This window comes from Musa acuminata, chromosome BXJ1-3 (assembly GCF_036884655.1).
Source record: "Musa acuminata AAA Group cultivar baxijiao chromosome BXJ1-3, Cavendish_Baxijiao_AAA, whole genome shotgun sequence".
NCBI lineage: Eukaryota > Viridiplantae > Streptophyta > Magnoliopsida > Zingiberales > Musaceae > Musa > Musa acuminata.
Window position 1 is genome coordinate 6,330,511 of NC_088329.1, and position 17,509 is coordinate 6,348,019.

General features: G+C 39.9%; 2 protein-coding genes across 2 annotated transcripts; both read right to left on the reverse strand.

Annotated features, from left to right (window-relative positions):
- Nucleotides 1-702: 702 nt before the first annotated feature.
- On the reverse strand, nt 703-2,343 carry LOC135619147 (uncharacterized). The gene is made up of 2 exons (XM_065120859.1): nt 2,095-2,343; nt 703-1,218 (listed from the first exon to the last, which is right to left on the reverse strand). Exons 1-2 carry the CDS (start codon nt 2,209-2,211, stop codon nt 931-933), a joined length of 405 nt encoding a protein of 134 aa, XP_064976931.1. The 5' UTR covers nt 2,212-2,343; the 3' UTR covers nt 703-930.
- An 8,832-nt stretch (nt 2,344-11,175) lies between these two features.
- LOC135619160 (heavy metal-associated isoprenylated plant protein 32-like) lies at nt 11,176-14,598 on the reverse strand. The gene is made up of 3 exons (XM_065120882.1): nt 13,390-14,598; nt 13,120-13,195; nt 11,176-12,923 (listed from the first exon to the last, which is right to left on the reverse strand). Exons 1-3 carry the CDS (start codon nt 13,426-13,428, stop codon nt 11,566-11,568), a joined length of 1,473 nt encoding a protein of 490 aa, XP_064976954.1. The 5' UTR covers nt 13,429-14,598; the 3' UTR covers nt 11,176-11,565.
- Nucleotides 14,599-17,509: the final 2,911 nt, after the last annotated feature.

The following is a 17,509-nucleotide window of genomic DNA, read 5'->3' on the forward strand; positions in this document are numbered from 1 at the left end:
AAATTGCATACATGTCACTCCAAGTATGGTACTTATTTTACTTTTTGAATTTAAATTTAGCATATATATTTCTGTAAAACTTGAGAACTTGTATATATGCACTTGTGGTTTAATCTCTGCTAGCCAACTGATTGATTGTTTCTTGAAAATCTAATTAATATTAGTATACTTTAGAAGATTATTACAATGATAAGAATGTTAGGGTTATGTTTTGAAATATTGTATATGAGTTTTTGTGCTCAAACTAGCTGATTTTTAATGTAGAAGTAGTTAACATGATCTTTTTTTAAGGTCTTAATATCTAAGCACAAAACAGATAGCCAATCAACATATCAATTTCGTACGACTAAAAAACCCTGATCTACTTCTAAATAATCTGAGCTACTATTATTGCTTTGCAATTACTGTACTGATCTATCCAGTATGGAAAGATCAATAGGAATAAACTGTGCATCATGCAAGAGATTATTTTTCTGTAGATCTCCAAATACCATATCTGAAAAAGGTCCCATTTTTTGCACTATTTAAATTTTAAAAAAATGTTTTATCAAGTCTTGATTGTGACATCTTAACCATGTTTGATGTCATACAGTGTTCAGCAAATGACAGGTGAAAGATACAACATCAGCTTATGGCACCTGTTGATTTGATCAGCATCCAGATGAGAGCAGCTGAAGGTGTCCTCATCACAACACCACCATATCCTAATGGCATGATCACTCCCATTCTTTACCTTCTCCAATTAATACAACACTCAATGAGCACTTGCTCCACTCCAAGCCACTCTTCACCGGTTACAGGAACTATACAATTCACTGAAGAGGCTGGAATCTTATTTCAAGCCCACATCACCAGTACATCACCAGATGGAAAAAGTATGCTTTTCCTTTACAGAGTACCGTAAACAATTCATCAGGACCAGGCTGCAACTTAGTATGAGCCAGAGATCATCTGGTACTCCTGGGACTGCCTCTTTGGCACACTTGAGTTACTGCTGCATTTATTGGTGACTTGAGAAGCCACAGCTGCAGATTTGTTCAGCTGCCTGTGGGTGTTGCTGTCAGCTGCAGTGGATCTCCTTGACCTGTTGTTGTTCTTCCTTCTCGGTGCAGCAGAGCGTGGGATAAAGACTCCAGTTCCTTTGCTCTCCCTTCTGTAGGCCAACAACTCATATCCATATGCTGGCGGCATCATGACTTGGGGCATGTAAGGTAAATCCTGTGTTGACAATAAACATTTCTAGATCATGTTGAGGACATGGAGGAAGATAGAATTTGCACATCCAAGAACTATGCGTCGATGCTGAGCCTTTATATGGACTGTTAGGTGATAGAATTGTTAGGTGTCTGGTTAAATGACAAAGGGAAAACTTAAAAATGGTTGTGTATTGGCCACAGTATCAGATTTGAGATCCTCTTCAATTATTGTACAGATCCATTTCTGATGTGACTGATCTGGCTTGACCTACACTAGCGGTGGGTGTGTGCAGTATGAATGAATGATTCCAATCTCAAAATAATGTTGCAAAATTAATAATAATAATTATTATAATAATAACAATAGATGGGGAGGATCCACAGCCAATTAGCAGCAGGATGAAGCTGCATAATCTACTGGGGCTTGCCAAATTTAGTACATGCCTAAGGAGAGATGTGATATATATATATATATATATATAGAAACTAATAAATCTGTCTTTAGCACAAATTGATGAATTATCTGCCTCTAAATACTAGGTTCTTTCTGGGTCCCATTGCAGCACTATGGTCCCACACAGAGCATAAGGACAGGTGTGACACTAGGTATTTGTATGCATGATTGATCAGCATCATGTAACTCAAATCCCATGCATGACAGAGAGTGATCGATTGCAGCAAATTCCGTTTTCCTATTACGCCAGAGAAACCTAATGATGCATCAGGCTCCTCAAAACTCATGTTTGAATGTTTTTCCACAGAAAGAAAGGGAAGAAAAAGCAAAAAAGGAAGTAGAAAAAGCAGAGCAAGATTTCATGGCAGACATCTGATCGTCCCCTATCTATGATCACTCAAGAAAACAAATTCACAGAGATCAGTGAGGAAGCTGGCAACCAACCTGAGTAGGAAGCTGTGGGCACTGCACTGGGAATTCTTCCTCATCATCCATGATCAGCAGGGCAATCTGCTTGCTTAGGTCCGCAAAGAAGACATCATCTTCCACCTCCACAGCCATCTACCCCTCTGCAGGTACTAGAACACAACACCACTACTAGAACTGCTTTGTGAAGCAAAGAAAGCGAGGGAGAGAGAGAGAGAAGCCAACCCACTCAATATTCCTTCTTCCTCCTCTTTTTTCTACTTCTTTGCTTGCCATGGAGCTTTAATAGGCAAAAAGGCAAGGGATGGGGGGGGGGGGTGGGAGTGCATGTGGGTTTGGGGGTGGGATGTGGGGCCCCATGGCAGTTGGCTAATCCCCTATTTTCTTTGGCCCCAAATGAAATAGGTGGATAGGAGAATTTGCATGAGATTATCCAGTAAGAGTAGCAAATGGATGAGGGGATTCAGGCAACAAATCCAACCAGCATAGATTCAAATCCAAGATAAGACTTGGGACATCTCCAGGTGCTCACATGGCAGCCAATGTGGGCATGTCCTCTGAACTCTCTTCCTTGTAGCTATCCCAATCCACTTACTGTGACACACAAGGGTGTGAGGCAGGTTTCTCTCCACGTCAAGAACTGCTGCATGTGAAATTTTCTCCTCTTTTGTGGGGCTTTTAGGTGGCTCCTCCAATCCATGGAGTCGGAGGTCAGCCAAGTGAGGTGGAGTTTGTGACCACTAGCTTCACTTCCTGCCCTTTTCGACCACCCCCGGTTGGTGAGAGGCTTCAGCTGCCCGCTTGCCGCACTATGATGATGACACCTTCACCCTTCTCACAACTTTCAAGTCATTGATGTCAGCGCATGGATTCATCATCTGAACTAAAATTGATTTATATTGTTTCTATTCTCAGTTGGTAAGAAAATATAATTGTGGTTCTTTATGGAAAAGAAAACACTTTCTACACCTGTGGCCATCTGATATAATCTCATCAATTATGCCTCAAAGATCACAAAATCATTGTTCATTTCTTAGTTTTTTGCACATGCAACAAGAAAAGTGGGTTTGAAGCTCTTGCTACCAAACAATTCTCTGCTTTATAGGCATGATTTAGTACAAAGCTATGTAGCAAAGTGCCATTTGACATATCACATGTCTGTAGAACAAGTGGTTGCAGTAAGTATTACATGAAGCAGCAGTAAGCATGCAGGAGGTCTGCAACACTGCATTGCCTCAGCCTCAGCCTCAGTTTTTGCTTGTTTTCTTTTTCTTCTTTGATCAGGAACATGGACCCATGTTTCAGCTGACCTGCAACACTAGACTTGTTCTCACCACAGCACATCTTCAAACCTTTCTCTGTTTCTTTTTCCTTGTTTAATCAAGAACAGGGGGCCAAGATCCTGGCCTTTTATGTGGTGCTTGTGTCCTACCAAGCATGTTCTCGGACAGATCAAAACCCTACTTCCCTCATCATATTTTCCAGGTACTGATATTTTAGTGTTCGGGGAATAAGAATTCCGTTGCTCTGTGACCATCGTACTGGAATTGATATGGAATTGGCTTGTGTTCTTCCTCCAGCGCCTTCAGACTGTGAAGACTGTAGCTTAGCTTGTCCTGGTGCCATCAATCATGGGATTCATGTGACCAAAAGTGTAGTGCTTCTGCTGGCATGGGGTCAGGACAAGTTCTGCCCATGGAGTCTTAAGTACCACATCCCGGTAGAAGTCGGTGCTCGATCTTACCGGAAGCTGGAAAGAAGATAGCGGTCATGTGGCAGCTATTTCACTTGGATGACAAGCTGCTGCTGAGAGTAACATCTCTCACCTAACCAAGGTTAAAGTCGTTCTTGTAAGGAGGACCGACCTAAGTCTGTCTGTGCATGGAATCTGGAAAACTGAGCTGTTTCACAGTCAATCCCTGTCAAGGTTGCTTTCACTTTAAAACCCTGCAAGGGGCGGGCGGGCAATGGAACATTGGATCAGGGTGTAATGCATGTGGGATGTAGGTATCAGCTTCTTGATCATGTTCTATGGATCAGACAATGATGAACAGCCAAGTCTGGCATCATATGATCAGGATGAACAGTAACACTGTGTGATGCATCGAATGAAATCTGGGAACGTACCCCCTTAAGCTTGTTCCTGCTGGTGGCGGCGCCGCAGCTCCGGTTGTGGACTGTGGTAATCAGTGTATTCAGCTCCACAGTTGTGGTCGATTAAAGGTGTCAAAGTAGTCGCCTTGACCAAAAGATGCAAAGACAATGAGCCTTTTATCTGATATGATACACTCTGATGCTTTGCGAGTTGATAGAGCAACTAAATAGATTTTTTTTAATTATATAATATAATATAATATCATCATATTTTTTTTCTCATTATAAAGTTTAAGTATATAATATTAATACCATCATAAGTTATTATCATTGTAAAGACCACGACAAATGTCTCTCTATACATAATAATAAAAAGACGAAAAGGTAAATCGACTAAAAATAGATCGATTAATTTTATAAATATGATCGTGTCATCCAAATGAAAATTCTGATTCAATTCAATCAAATTGAATCGATTTGTTTAAAAATATATATTTTTAACGGAATCAAATTAATTGATTTTCAGTCTATTCGATTATATCGATCCAAATAAAAAATGATTCGATTATATCGGTGCATTAGTTACACTTTTTTATTTGATTTCTTTGTATTAACAGACTAAGTTTTTGTTGTAAGATAATTGTATGTGGATCATGAGATTGCATCATTAGATCATCGCATATGCCTGTCAAGATCAATCTATTGTTGGATCATTCGAAACTAATTGTTATGTATATTTTGATGGAATTCAAACAATTCAGAGTTCTCTTAAAAAGAGGTTAAATATGTAGTGGAGGGGTATACTACATACATAAATTATGGCATGATTATAATGATGCATTTTTGCATTTGATGAAATCAATGGAATTGGGGTTTGATGATGAACCAACTTATACATGTAATGAAGCTAACAATTTCTTAAAAACTTACAATATCAAGGAAAAATAATCAAACTAACAATAATGACCACTACTTTTCAAGATTCTTGCCCACAATAATTGATTAAAATGGCCTGAATATCCATTTTTAGAATTTTATGGAGAGTACTTAATTGAGGCCTTAAGAAATATATATATATATATATATATATGTTAAATAGGCTAAAGACAAAAAAAAAAGATCAATTAGCACTATCTTAGTCAACATATTTTCTTTATGTTAAATTCTCTCATAACTTTGTTTGATTAAATGTAGAAAATGATAAGGTGACTTGTTAAATTAGGGAATTTTTTTGCACCAATAAAAAAAAGATGAAAATATTTCATGAATTTTGTTACACCCTCGGAGTAATAAATATCCTTAAAAAAATGTTCATCTATGGTTTTCCCCAAAATTAATTTCTGAACAATTCTCTTTGCATTTAAAACACTTCTGACAACTCTTATTGTTGTGATGACTATACATTAATGACACTCCTTTCATTAATACTTCTTAAAAGACAGTAAAAATCTTTGATAATTCAACAATATTTCTTTTCTTTTGAAAATGATTTTTAATTTTTTAAATGAGTATAGCTTTTTAATCTATAGTTAAAACACCCTTTCCTCTTAGATTTTTAGGTAGACATGAATAAAAATCTTTAGATAAACAAGATCCCCTTAAAAATCATAAAAAAGATTTTTTTTTTCTCTTCCATGACAAACATATATATATATATATATATATATATATATATATATATATATATATATATATATATATATATATGGGGTAAGAATTAATATTGAAATTACATGGTCAAGTCTTCAAAGGTTTTATCTGTGCAGCTTCCAATTATTACCTCAGTAGAAAGACCCCTTTGGATGCATTTATGAGAATGCATCCAAGAATCCACCAAGGGAAGCAATTCGAATTTAGAAGAGGCATATGAGGACTTGCCATGTGTTCCTCTTCTGACTAACTTACCTTCCATAACATGTCCCTTACAATCATTACCTTCACTCAATTCAGACAAAATTTTCTGTGTCACTGTCCATTCTCTGAAGGAAGCTTGACAGTCACAATTCTCAGAACATTCTGACCACTGATTCACCTTCAATTTGCCACCTTCGTATATAGATGAAGAAGCACCCTCACCATTGTTCTCCATCCTTCCTCCCCTTCCTCCGTCCTATGGAGTTTGGTTGCCCAAAGAGCTTACTGCCTATGGCCTTCCATCATGAACTCCACTGGTTTCAGGGTTCTGGTGATCTGTTGGATGTCTTATCCAATGGTTTCCCTCACAACACCTTCTCAGATGACTTGAACAGTACTCTGATGCTCCAAAAGATTGATCCTCCGAGTTATTCCACCAGGATCATTGGTGATCGAGATTTGATGGTTTGTAACATTACTGAATTCGATATATCTTTAGATGCATTTCATGATCTTTCGACTATGGTGGCCGGAAGTCAAGCGCAAAAGAAAGTCCAGATCGATACGGAGACTATTGTGGCTGCCAAAAACGATGGCTGTCGAGTGCAGAAGAAGTCCAACGTGGTGAAGGGGCAATGGACTGCCGAGGAAGATAGGTATTGATTTCCTTATGATCTCAAAAGACATCATGTTTTCTTATAATAATGTTTTTATTGCAGACAAATATATAGAGATTTCAGAAAGTTAAAAGGAGATGAATCTAATAGGAGATATTTTGTGTATTTTCTGTGAAGCATGTTGATGGAATTAGTGGAGCGATATGGAATCAGGAAATGGTCTCATGTAGCTCGAATGCTAAATGGAAGAATTGGGAAGCAATGCAGAGAAAGATGGCATAACCATTTAAGGCCTAATATCAAGGTTTATTAATTACCCTATACTTTCCTCTCTAGTTTATTCATTCATAATAAGAGATACTTTGTTCATGCAATTATTATTATTATTATTATTATTATTATTTTCTTTCAGATGTCTTGGTAAAGTTATATGTGACAATTAATTTGTAAATAAATATATATATACAATGTCTATGAATTAAAAACCAATTAATCTGCATGCATTTGATTATGGAAAAAAACATAATTTAATTATTGTCCTGTAGATATACACAAATAATTCAAATCAATATTTACATGGCATGCAATTATACATATATGTAAGAGCATATATCTAAAGGTTTATAACATGCAGGCATATACTTTTTTTCTCATGTTGTTGAAAAAAGGAATAATTTCCAAAATCCCATCACAAAAAAAAAAAAAAAGATTACTTGATTTCTCATTATTGCAATTATATGCTATAGATCAATGTTATTTGTGGTGAATGATATAGTCACAGTGTATCACTCTCATCTTACATGCTCTTAGAATATAGAATTGGATTTCTTATATATAGATTGGCTTTCTTACATGCTCTTAAAATATAGAATTGCATGATTTCACCAACTTAGAATTATTCTTTTCTTGCAACAGTTTCATCCCCATACTGTCACATAACTCACAGGAAATGTAAATAATAATAATTCATTAGAAAGCATTTAAATTTTAGAAATCATACTGTCAAAGATAGTGCTCTCTCTCTCTCTCTCTCTCTCTCTCTCTCTCTCTATGGTAAACAAGTTATGATACATAGAAAGATCTCAAAATAGTGGTCTGGATGGATCAAGATATGTTTTTGAATTAAAATTTATTTCTGTGGAAATCCTTAAATCTAAATATCATGGAATTTATGTTGTGCAGTATTTTATTTATGCATGAATTTATTATATACCTAAAATGATTTGAATGAGCAAACATGAACTGCTGCATGCATGCGATCTACTTGTGGACTATTGGATCAGCTACCCACGAAATGACAGCAATCTCTTGTCGATGCAGGTGGATAGTTGGAGCGAGGAGGAAGACAAGATACTGATTCAGGCGCACTCACAGCTGGGGAACAGGTGGGTGGAGATCGCCAAGCGGCTTCCAGGACGCACGGAGAACTCCATCAAGAACCACTGGAACACCAACAAGCGGCGGCAGTCTTCTCGTCGAACATGCCGGAAGTCGAAGGACGCCAAGCGGAGCACGCTCCTGCAGAACTACATCCGAAGCTTGAATCTGACCTCGTCACCTCCGCCGGTGGAAAGCAGCAGTAAGAATGGCATGCAACGTGAAGCCGTCAACGTGCAGGGAGACGGTGATGGCGACCGCTTCCTTCATGGCTGGGGCCTCGGCGAGGCCCCCGAGATGCTGCTGGATTCCAGGATGCTGCCTGACACGGATGATATGATAAGTTGTCTCTTCGATCAGCTGGGATGCAGCGTTAGGATTGGGAAAGCGTGTGACGCCGCGACGACGTGGGACGGCGTTCCGCCGCTGGTGATACCGAGCGAGGATGTGAAGAGGGATGTAGACCTGTTGGAAATGATCGCCATGAACAGCACCAGCAGCAGAGAGTAGAAGCTTCTGACACAAGTAATATTGCCTTCATGGATGTGTCTTTGAGAGCGTAAACTGTATACGGCTATACTGTGGCCTCCAATGTTTCTTGCTATGAAATCCGTGCTGCTGTGAGCTCGTGTTAGGTTCTGCTCGATCTTCGCTTTTGAATCTGCGGTGGTTTAGTTAAATTTGATTAACGTCACTAAATCTAAGAGTGATAAGTAAATCACTTTTCTTAATCTTGAGAGAGATTAAGATTTCCTAAGTAGGATTTCTTTGGTGTTAGAGAAGTTCTACTGTCCTAAGATTTCCACACTATTAGTCTCATCCATTAGTAGATTTGATATCGTGTTTTTCATTGTGCATTCATAATTATTATCTAATATATTTCTAAAAGCATTTTCACAAAGATTTGTTGGTATGTGTTGTGAATTCACGAAAATTATTATTAAGAAAAGGTTTAACATCGAACGTCCCTATCAAGACTTATTGGGCCCAAATTCGGCCTGTAATGGGCTCAATCTGGCACTCGAAGGCTTTAATCTGGACTAAATGGGCCCACCTTAATGTGCGATCCCTTCTAAACCAAGGCGATTTTGAGAATATATATATATATATATATATATATATAATGAGTTAATAAAGAGAAATGTTTTACGATAAAATTAAAATATTTTTACTGTATTATTGTCGAAATATTTTAAAAAAATATCATTTTAGAATGATGTCCATATGATATAAATATTGATGAATCAATGGGTATGGAAGCAAATATTTCCGTATTATACAGTAATTTCTGTTTAAGATCAATATGAGTCCGATCCATCTCACACTACTCGCAGGGATAGAAGGAAGGAGAGATTCCAATGGCTGATCACGGGGAGTACGTCCTTCTTTCGGGTACAACGACGCACTGCAGCAACGCAGACGAGAGAGCGGTCAAGGTGTTCGACAAGCAACGTCGTACCACCGTCTACATGCCGCGTTCATCACGTACGTAAACCCGTGATCGCACTACCTTTGTCCGCTGCGAGAAACGCCACGCCCACATCCCGATAAAGAAGACGAAGTAGAAGACAAGCCGTCGGTGACTGCTCATTACTCGGCAGAGAAGAGGAACAGGAAACTGCCGCTGCCGCTCGGTGATGGACTCCAGTGGATGATCCTCGTCTAGGGTTGACAGAATAGACGTCTCGCGGAGGAGCAATGGCATGGAGGAATCGGGCGCCACAGGTGTTTGATTGATTGACAGTGCTGTTGTAGCAGCAGCATAATACTGCCCTGCTCTGCTCTGCTCTGCTCTCATGGCACTTCACCTAGGCGGAGGACACTGTAGAACAACTTGACCGATGGCCTCCGTACGTGAGAATCCTGACACCGTTGCCTGCATTGATCTAAGTAGTAGATCTGCTGTTCCTTTTGGGAACACAGTTCGGATACATTCCCTCCATTCGAGAGCTCGAGTCACTCACCACATTCCATTTCCTAAAGGTTTTAACGGGGGGATGTCGTGCCTCCACCCTGAACTCGCGTTGGCCTCATCTCCGTCACAGACCTGTGTAGTTGCGTGACCGGAGAGGGGGGGGGGAAGAGAGAGAGAGAGAGAGAGAGGTGTGTGCATCTCTTCAATGTGGCAGTACACCTTAGGTCAAAAGTTTTGGGAAGTGGAGAACATGGAGAAGAGTAAAGAAAGGGATTGAAAGTGAAGAAAACTAAGAGGAGAGCATCATTCAATCCTGCTCAGCTCTCCTCCCAACACTACAAAGCATCTCTCTCTCTCTCTCTCTCTCTCTCTCCCCTCTTCTCTTCTTTCCTTTTAGATTAGAGGGAGGGTAGGATTAGCTCTCATCCCAAGGCATAGGTTACTTGATTCTATGGTTTTATACTCTGCATTTCCAAGCATAAACATTGTGTTGCATTCAAAGTTACAAGAAGAATGTGCATTTCCATACTTCTCTGAGACCTCCACATCTCTCCATGGGCTACTCAAATGTACACAAATCAACTACCTGAATGAGTTATGTTCTGATCTTGGATTTGTTCAGTCTCTGCTAGATTCGAATAATCTACTAAAACTCAAGTCACTGCATAAACTTCTCACATTTTGTAAATATTTCACAAACAGAAGTTGAATGATTAAAACAAGGAAACATGATCTTTTCAAGTGCAAAAAGTTCTAAAATTCCAATTATTAGAGCCTATGATGGGTAGCCAAAACAATCTTCTTTTATTAAGATGAAATTTCAAATCATTTCATCTATCATTCCCCCTTTTTGCAGCAGCAGATCATCTCATACTGATACATAATAGAAAAGATTGAAATTTCTTCTTCAAAATTCTTAAAGAGGACCAAATAGAATCCTCCTGTTAGCAGTTAGCAAACATAAGACTACTTATAATTTTTTGATACTCAAATGAGACCAATAATTCTACAGCATTATGTATTTTTTCTTCCCATAAACTCCACTTGATATAAAAAAAAGCATAGTTGTATACTCTCTGCAATATGATATCTGAAGTAGTAGATGCTATATAGATTTCCACTTGACATGATGGTGTGAAATTTTCAGTGCATCACAAGGATGCTAACTACATCAAAATATTTATTAGGATGCAACATTAAGAATGCCAACAATGTTGGATGTGACTAAACATGTGAAGATAATACTTTTAACCTTTGCTTGCATTTCCAGGTGCCATAAATGCACCATTTGAGAGCAACATCAGCTCATCAATTTACCACCAAACTTATCTGAGCTTTCATGGATCTTTTCTATCAGCCACTACCATTTACATGATATCACATCAACCTTAAAATTAACTGAGAAAGGGTCAAAATTTCAGATGATATATATTGACCAGAGTAATAAGCTACCCATTTTTGTATATTTGCAGCAGATCATCTCATCTATCATTCCCCCTTTTCTTCTTTTCATGACAGCTACTGTTTCCCTCACCAAATGCACATGGAAAGAGAGGTAGTTGGATGCACTGAGAGTGAGAGAGAAACATAGACCAACACCACAATTACATGCACCAAGCTATCAAGCTTGTTTCACATGATTGAGCAGCCACTGCTGGTGTTCTCATCACTGAAGAAGGTGGTGTAGGGTTCACCATGATGTGGGACGGCCGCTGGCACCGGAGGCAGGTACACCGGCGGCGGGGGTGGCCGGGCGTAGCCCGTCATCGTCGGCTGGAAGCTGCGGTCATGGGCGTTCATCATCATCATCATTCTCTGTTGTTGTTGCTGCTGAAGCTGCAGTTGCTGCTGCTGCTGCATCATGGCGGCCATGTACTGCTGCTGCTGATATGGATTGGTCATGGGTACCACATCAGGCGGCGGCGCCACCGTGCCTCCTCCCTGATAGTAATTGTGAGGTGGGACTCCTTGCGCTGCCGTCGCTGCCACCGGAACGTTACCCATCTGAGGTCCCATTGCCATGCCGGGGAAGCCTTGGCCAATCATGCCCGGATTGATCATGGGATGGCCTCCTCCGCCGCCCATTTCATTCTTCCCACATCCTTTCTTTGCTCCGTTGGCGGTGCCACTTTTCCCAGCTTGGCCATTGCCGTGACCATTGGGAGGGTTCTTGATGTCACTGCCATCGTTATCGCCATCTTGTGGCGCAGCGCCACCACCATTCTTCGATGCAGATCCAACGCCTTGACACTGGTTTTGGTTTCCACAGCCACCCTTCTTAACACCACCACCATTGCCATTCTTCGGTACACCGTTGTTACACATGCCTTGGTTCTGTTCTCCAACCTTCTTAGCCCCGCCGCCGTTTCCTCCTCCTTTGTTATTACCCTTCACAGCGTTCCCGTTCGGTACCCCGACCGCGGGCGTGATCTTGATGTTCTTGAAGTCGTCGTCGACGTCGGCGTCGAAGCAGTCGAGCTCGTCCATCTCGTCGTCGTCGAAGTCGTCAACGAAATCGTCCTCCTCGTCGTAGTCATCGCCGCCTTTAGGAGGCAACGCAAAGCTGACAGCTTTGGGCTCCTTCGGAGGGGGTAAATTGAATGGCTTCAACTGTGGCAACTGTAGGTCTTTGGACCCTTTCATTTGATGCAGCATCTGCTGCTGTTGTTGAAGTAGCAGCTGCTGCTGCTGTGGTGTTTGCTGAGGCTGCTGACCTTTTTGGTCTTTCCCTCCACCACCACCGCCGCCGCCGCCACCGCCGCCGCCATTCCCACCCTTCTGTGGCTTCGCATTGTCCTTCTGCTGCCCCTTGCCCTGTTGCGGCTGTGACTTCTGGGCCTGGTTGCTGCTGCTATTGTTGCCACCCTTCGGAGCCAACAGCTCTGCGTGTTTGCCAGCCTTGGCAAGCTTCTTGACGAGGGTGGCAGGATCAACATCACCTGATACAGTCACCTTCCCCTGCTCTGCATCTATACTGGTTGTGTACACCCCTGATAACAATAGCAACCCAAAGCAGAGGCAACAAAAACAAAAGAAATCAACCATGGAAGAGCTCATCAGTCCGTGATGCTATGATAGATAATCAAGAAAAACAATGGAGTTGAAACCCCAAAAGAAAAGGTGAAGAAGATAACAAATTTTGTAATGGTATGATTGCTTAAAAACAGAGTGTTGCAGTTGAAGTACCATCAACTTTGTGAAGCAGTTTCTTGACCTTCTTCTTACATCCATCACAGTGTATGTTCACTTTAAGTATGCATGTCTGCAAATGGAGCAAGAAAACCCACACAAGACGAAAGCATTACAAAGACAACCATGAAAACCAGCACAGTTTGCTTGCCTAGTGGGAGCTCCCTCAAGAGAGAGAGAGAGAGAGTGAAGAGTTGAACGTGAAGACATTGGTTAACACAAGATCTCCCGAGTTAAGAAGAAAATGTTCAGAGATAGAAGCTTTACCTGTATCTTGAGGAACTTGATGTCTTCTTCTTTACTCATCCCTTTCACCTCAGAGAAGAGCAGGGCTACAATGTTCTGTACCTCAAATCCAGCAGAATTCTCTTGTGGTATTGGAGACAGGGAGAAGATAACAAGGCAGGGAAAACATCAAGAGCAACCCACACAGGGGAGCTTCTTATTCAGCAACAATTCTTGTCACTCAAAGAGAGAGAGAGAGAGAGAGGTTCAGAATTTTCACAGCATTGTCCCTAAAAAAATGGCTATTAGCATTGGCATTTTCCTCAGGTGGTGTGTGAACTTGGTTGTAGGGAAGGGTCCCACAAAATGCAGGGCCTCTCTCTCTCTCTCTCTCTCTCTCTCTCTCTCTCTATCTATGTATACAATATGTTATGTACTTTTTATGATTATTATACTTCTTTCTTTTATGTAAACCCAGAATTTAAGACAGCCACCTATTACACTACAATTCTCTACTTTAACTGCATCAAACAACAAAATCTTTACCTTGCAATTTCTTGGAATTGATCTCCAAACTTGTGAAGCTTTGATTGCCAACAATTTCTGATCAAATTAGGTGGTGAGCTTAGGTAATGTTTGATACCTCTCAGGGTCATAAAAACATCAAACAAGCAAATGCTTTCCATTCATCACCATCATAGTTTGTGAGGATCATCCAAAAACTCCCTCTGCGCATGCTGAAGACACATTTCCAATCTTTACCTGATGGTGCACCGACAACAACAATTTCGACTCGATGGGTGCGTTAACTACAGTGGATCAGCTACTGTCAGCAGAAGCAGGTGTTGAGCGATGTGTTGACTTTTGTGTTGCATGTCTGACTGCATCGGATTTGATGTACTGCAGGCCATAAACATCAGGAGGAGGAGGTGAGACAGAGGTTATTGAGCATCATCAGCTCATGGCATGCATCGCCCTCAAGTTTGAAGACATCGTTGATGGTAATCACATGAGTTAAAGTTGTGTGTCAGATGCAGCCGCAGCTGCACTGCTGCCTTCTTGTTGACATCCACCAAAATCCTGTTCTCTAACTCATGTTGCAGGCTGAAGCTGAGGCAAGGCAGCGAAGTTGTCAGAAACCTGATAGAAAACCTGATCTGATCAGGCTTATTAACGGGCTAATTTTCAGAAAAATTTCCTCGTTATGGGATGCTTCTTCTTCTTCTTCTTCTTCTTCTTCTTCTTCTTCTTCTTCTTTTTTTATCCATCAGTATTTTTATTTTTATTTTCTTTAAAATGTGTCCCAGTTATAATATTTTTGTAAATGCTTAGTTTTTGTATGTCACAAGAACACTATAACACTATAGTACTTTGTTCTTAGCTTCAAACGAAGGATGAATTCTTAGATAGAACTTTGAAAGATCCACTGGAAGGATTAAAAGGAAAAAAAAAAAAACAAAGAGGATATCCGAACCTTTTCTACTGATATGACACTTTATGTATATATCATTTATATAATAATTAAATACTTGGAGCAAAATAATGTCGTAAAAAGCTAGCTTTCAACCCACGCAAATCCAATCCGCACACCCAAACAAGATAAATACAAAAGGATACGGAGATGCCAATCTGACGGCCACTTGTTCGTGTGAGTTGCCGTTTCGACGGTCGGCAGCAACGTTTCGCCTCTCGCCCCATGACAATGCGCAGTGAGCAGAGCAGAAGAGAGAGAAAGAGATGAGTTCGCCCTCCTCTTCAACTCTGTGTACTGGTTTCTTAATGAGGCGCACTTCCCCAAGGATGGAAGCGCAGGCCACAGTGGTCAAGTCAAAGCAGTGGACTATGGCTCTTTCCTCTGTCTCCTCAGTGACTTTTAATGAGGGGTTATGATGTAATGTCCAAAGATGTGCCGTGAGCCTTCACTTCATCTGAACTTTTCAGGTCCTTTGTGGGGGGAGGGAGAATATTATTTCTATGGCCTGAAGACATGGATGCTGGTTTTGAGTGTGGCCTCACTCTGTGTTTGTGCTCGAGTTGCAAGTTCCAATCACATATTTTTATGAAGAACATATAAGAAACATTAATTGGGACACATCTTTTCTCGATGTCCAGTACTTTCACATGCCTGGTTTATATTAATGGCACATATGTACTCTTGAAGGACATGTGAATGTGGAAAAAAGTTGGCACATCAAAGTTCACACTTTTATGGGAGGATATAAACATTAGATTTCATCCTTTATTTTTTTTTTGGATCTTTACATCACATACCCACAAAAGCATAATCACCACATAGGCGAAACAACTCGAACTTGAATAATGCCTAAGAGAACAACAGAAAATGTTCTCTTCTCATTCATTCATTCAAGATGATGGGAGTTCGATGTCCAACCTATTTTTCTGCTTCAGAGGAAACTTGCAACACTACTTTAGAGATGGCGTCATGTACAACTTTTGAGAGACTCTTGCTAAGCAGAAACTGTTCTTTTCTTTCTTTAGTTTTCCATAGAATAATCCACAAGAACTTTGAGATGATTGATAGGAGCGTGTTTGAGATGGCTGGTGTTTGAAATAATGAGCGGCAAAGGAGACGAAATAAAGAACATAGTACTACTAGATGCAGGCTTCATAGAAAGAGCAGGTCTGCAATCATACACCTAGAACTTCTTTTGAAAGACACTTTTAAGTAGATAACTATTCTCTCTCTCTCTCTCTCTCTCTCTCTCTCTCTTGGATTTCCATGCAATGTTACATGGGATGGATTCTGTAGTCCCATATATAGAGAGAGAGAGAGAGAGAGAGAGTTCTGCAATCACACAAAACTCGTATTGAAAGAATCTTTTAAGCAGATGACTGTTTCGTCCTTTTCTTACTTTGTTTTGCATTAAATGATATGATTTGTAGGACAGAGTTTAGGATGGATTAGTGTTCGAAATAATGAGAGGGAAGAAGATGAAATTACCAGCAGCAGCAGCAGCAGGAGGAGGAGGAGGAGGAAGAGAGGAAGAATCTCCGACAGCAGTGCTGTTTGACATGCGCGCGCGGACGTATGCACTGCAGCCACCAGTCCTCTTTCCCACTGCACTCTTTTGTCTCCTGGCTTTCGTTTGCTTCTGCTTGAAACTTCATCGTTCAGCTTACAGAGATACCCAACAGTGAACAAGGAAGCAAATGATGGTAACACAAGTGACGCAGTACCCGCAAAGGTTGCTACGGGCGTGGCGGGTAATCGAAGCCAGACGAGTACGCCATTAATGCCTGCAAAAAGTGACTCCTTTTCATTAAGAAAATAAATCAGTCGATCATGTCTCATCTACTGAATCAATGATTTCTAAACTCCCTAAGGACCTCCCTAATTACAAATTCTATCTATCTATTTTATGGGTTAAATATAGTGGTAAATGTATTTTCTAATAATCCCATATCAAGAATTGATGATTAATAATATTATAAGAAAATGGGATTTTTTTTTTTTTACTTTTTGATTACTTCCATAGTGAGAATGGATTGGGAATTGTGTTGAAATATACTGCCCGGAGAATTTTCTTTTTTTTATTAGTAAGTATTAGATTTAACACTGTGGATGGAAGGCTTATTCTATCGAACTTTTATTCGATTACTAAATCTACTTTTAGTCAAGTTGTTGTAATTGTAGCATATTTTTAAATAGCAGATGGTAGTGCCCAATCACTATTAGAACGATAAGATAATTAAAAAAAAACCAAACTAAATCGAAATTGCCATTTTATTCAAATAATAGAACAGAGACGATAAAATTCAAAAAAAAAAAAAAAAGAAGTCAAAATCTCCATTAAAGAAATGTAATCATATTGTCCTTTATGTCCTATTAAAATATAAGAAATCACTTTTGATTTGCTTAGACAATAAATTTCTTGTCCTTAAAGAGGCTAAGAGTGAAGGGACAAAGTCTAAAAGAACTAAATAAGAAGATATTCAAGTGCATCAATGGCAGTACCTGAAAAGGACACTAATTTTATTTGAGTGGTCATCTCATATTTTGTCACCTTCGAGCGTTCGAGGCTCAGAGAGACGGTTTGGTCATTCAAAAGGAGGACTTGGATCCAAAAAGACATAATTCACTGCCTACAATCATCGTTTTGGTTGCCTTTTGTTTTGTTTTTTTTTTCTTTTGAATTATTTG

What these genes read in the sequence shown, in the direction of transcription:
- LOC135619147 (XM_065120859.1), bottom strand. Translation starts at nt 2,211, where the DNA reads ATGGCTGTGGAGGTGGAAGATGATGTCTTCTTTGCGGACCTAAGCAAG. An exon ending in GCCCACAGCTTCCTACTCAG is followed by an intron (nt 1,219 to 2,094) that starts GTTGGTTGCCAG and finishes TTGTCAACACAG; the next exon opens with GATTTACCTTACATGCCCCA.
- LOC135619160 (XM_065120882.1), bottom strand. Translation starts at nt 13,428, where the DNA reads ATGAGTAAAGAAGAAGACATCAAGTTCCTCAAGATACAG. An exon ending in TCAAGTTCCTCAAGATACAG is followed by an intron (nt 13,196 to 13,389) that starts GTAAAGCTTCTA and finishes CTCCATTTGCAG; the next exon opens with ACATGCATACTTAAAGTGAA. An exon ending in ACTGCTTCACAAAGTTGATG is followed by an intron (nt 12,924 to 13,119) that starts GTACTTCAACTG and finishes TATTGTTATCAG; the next exon opens with GGGTGTACACAACCAGTATA.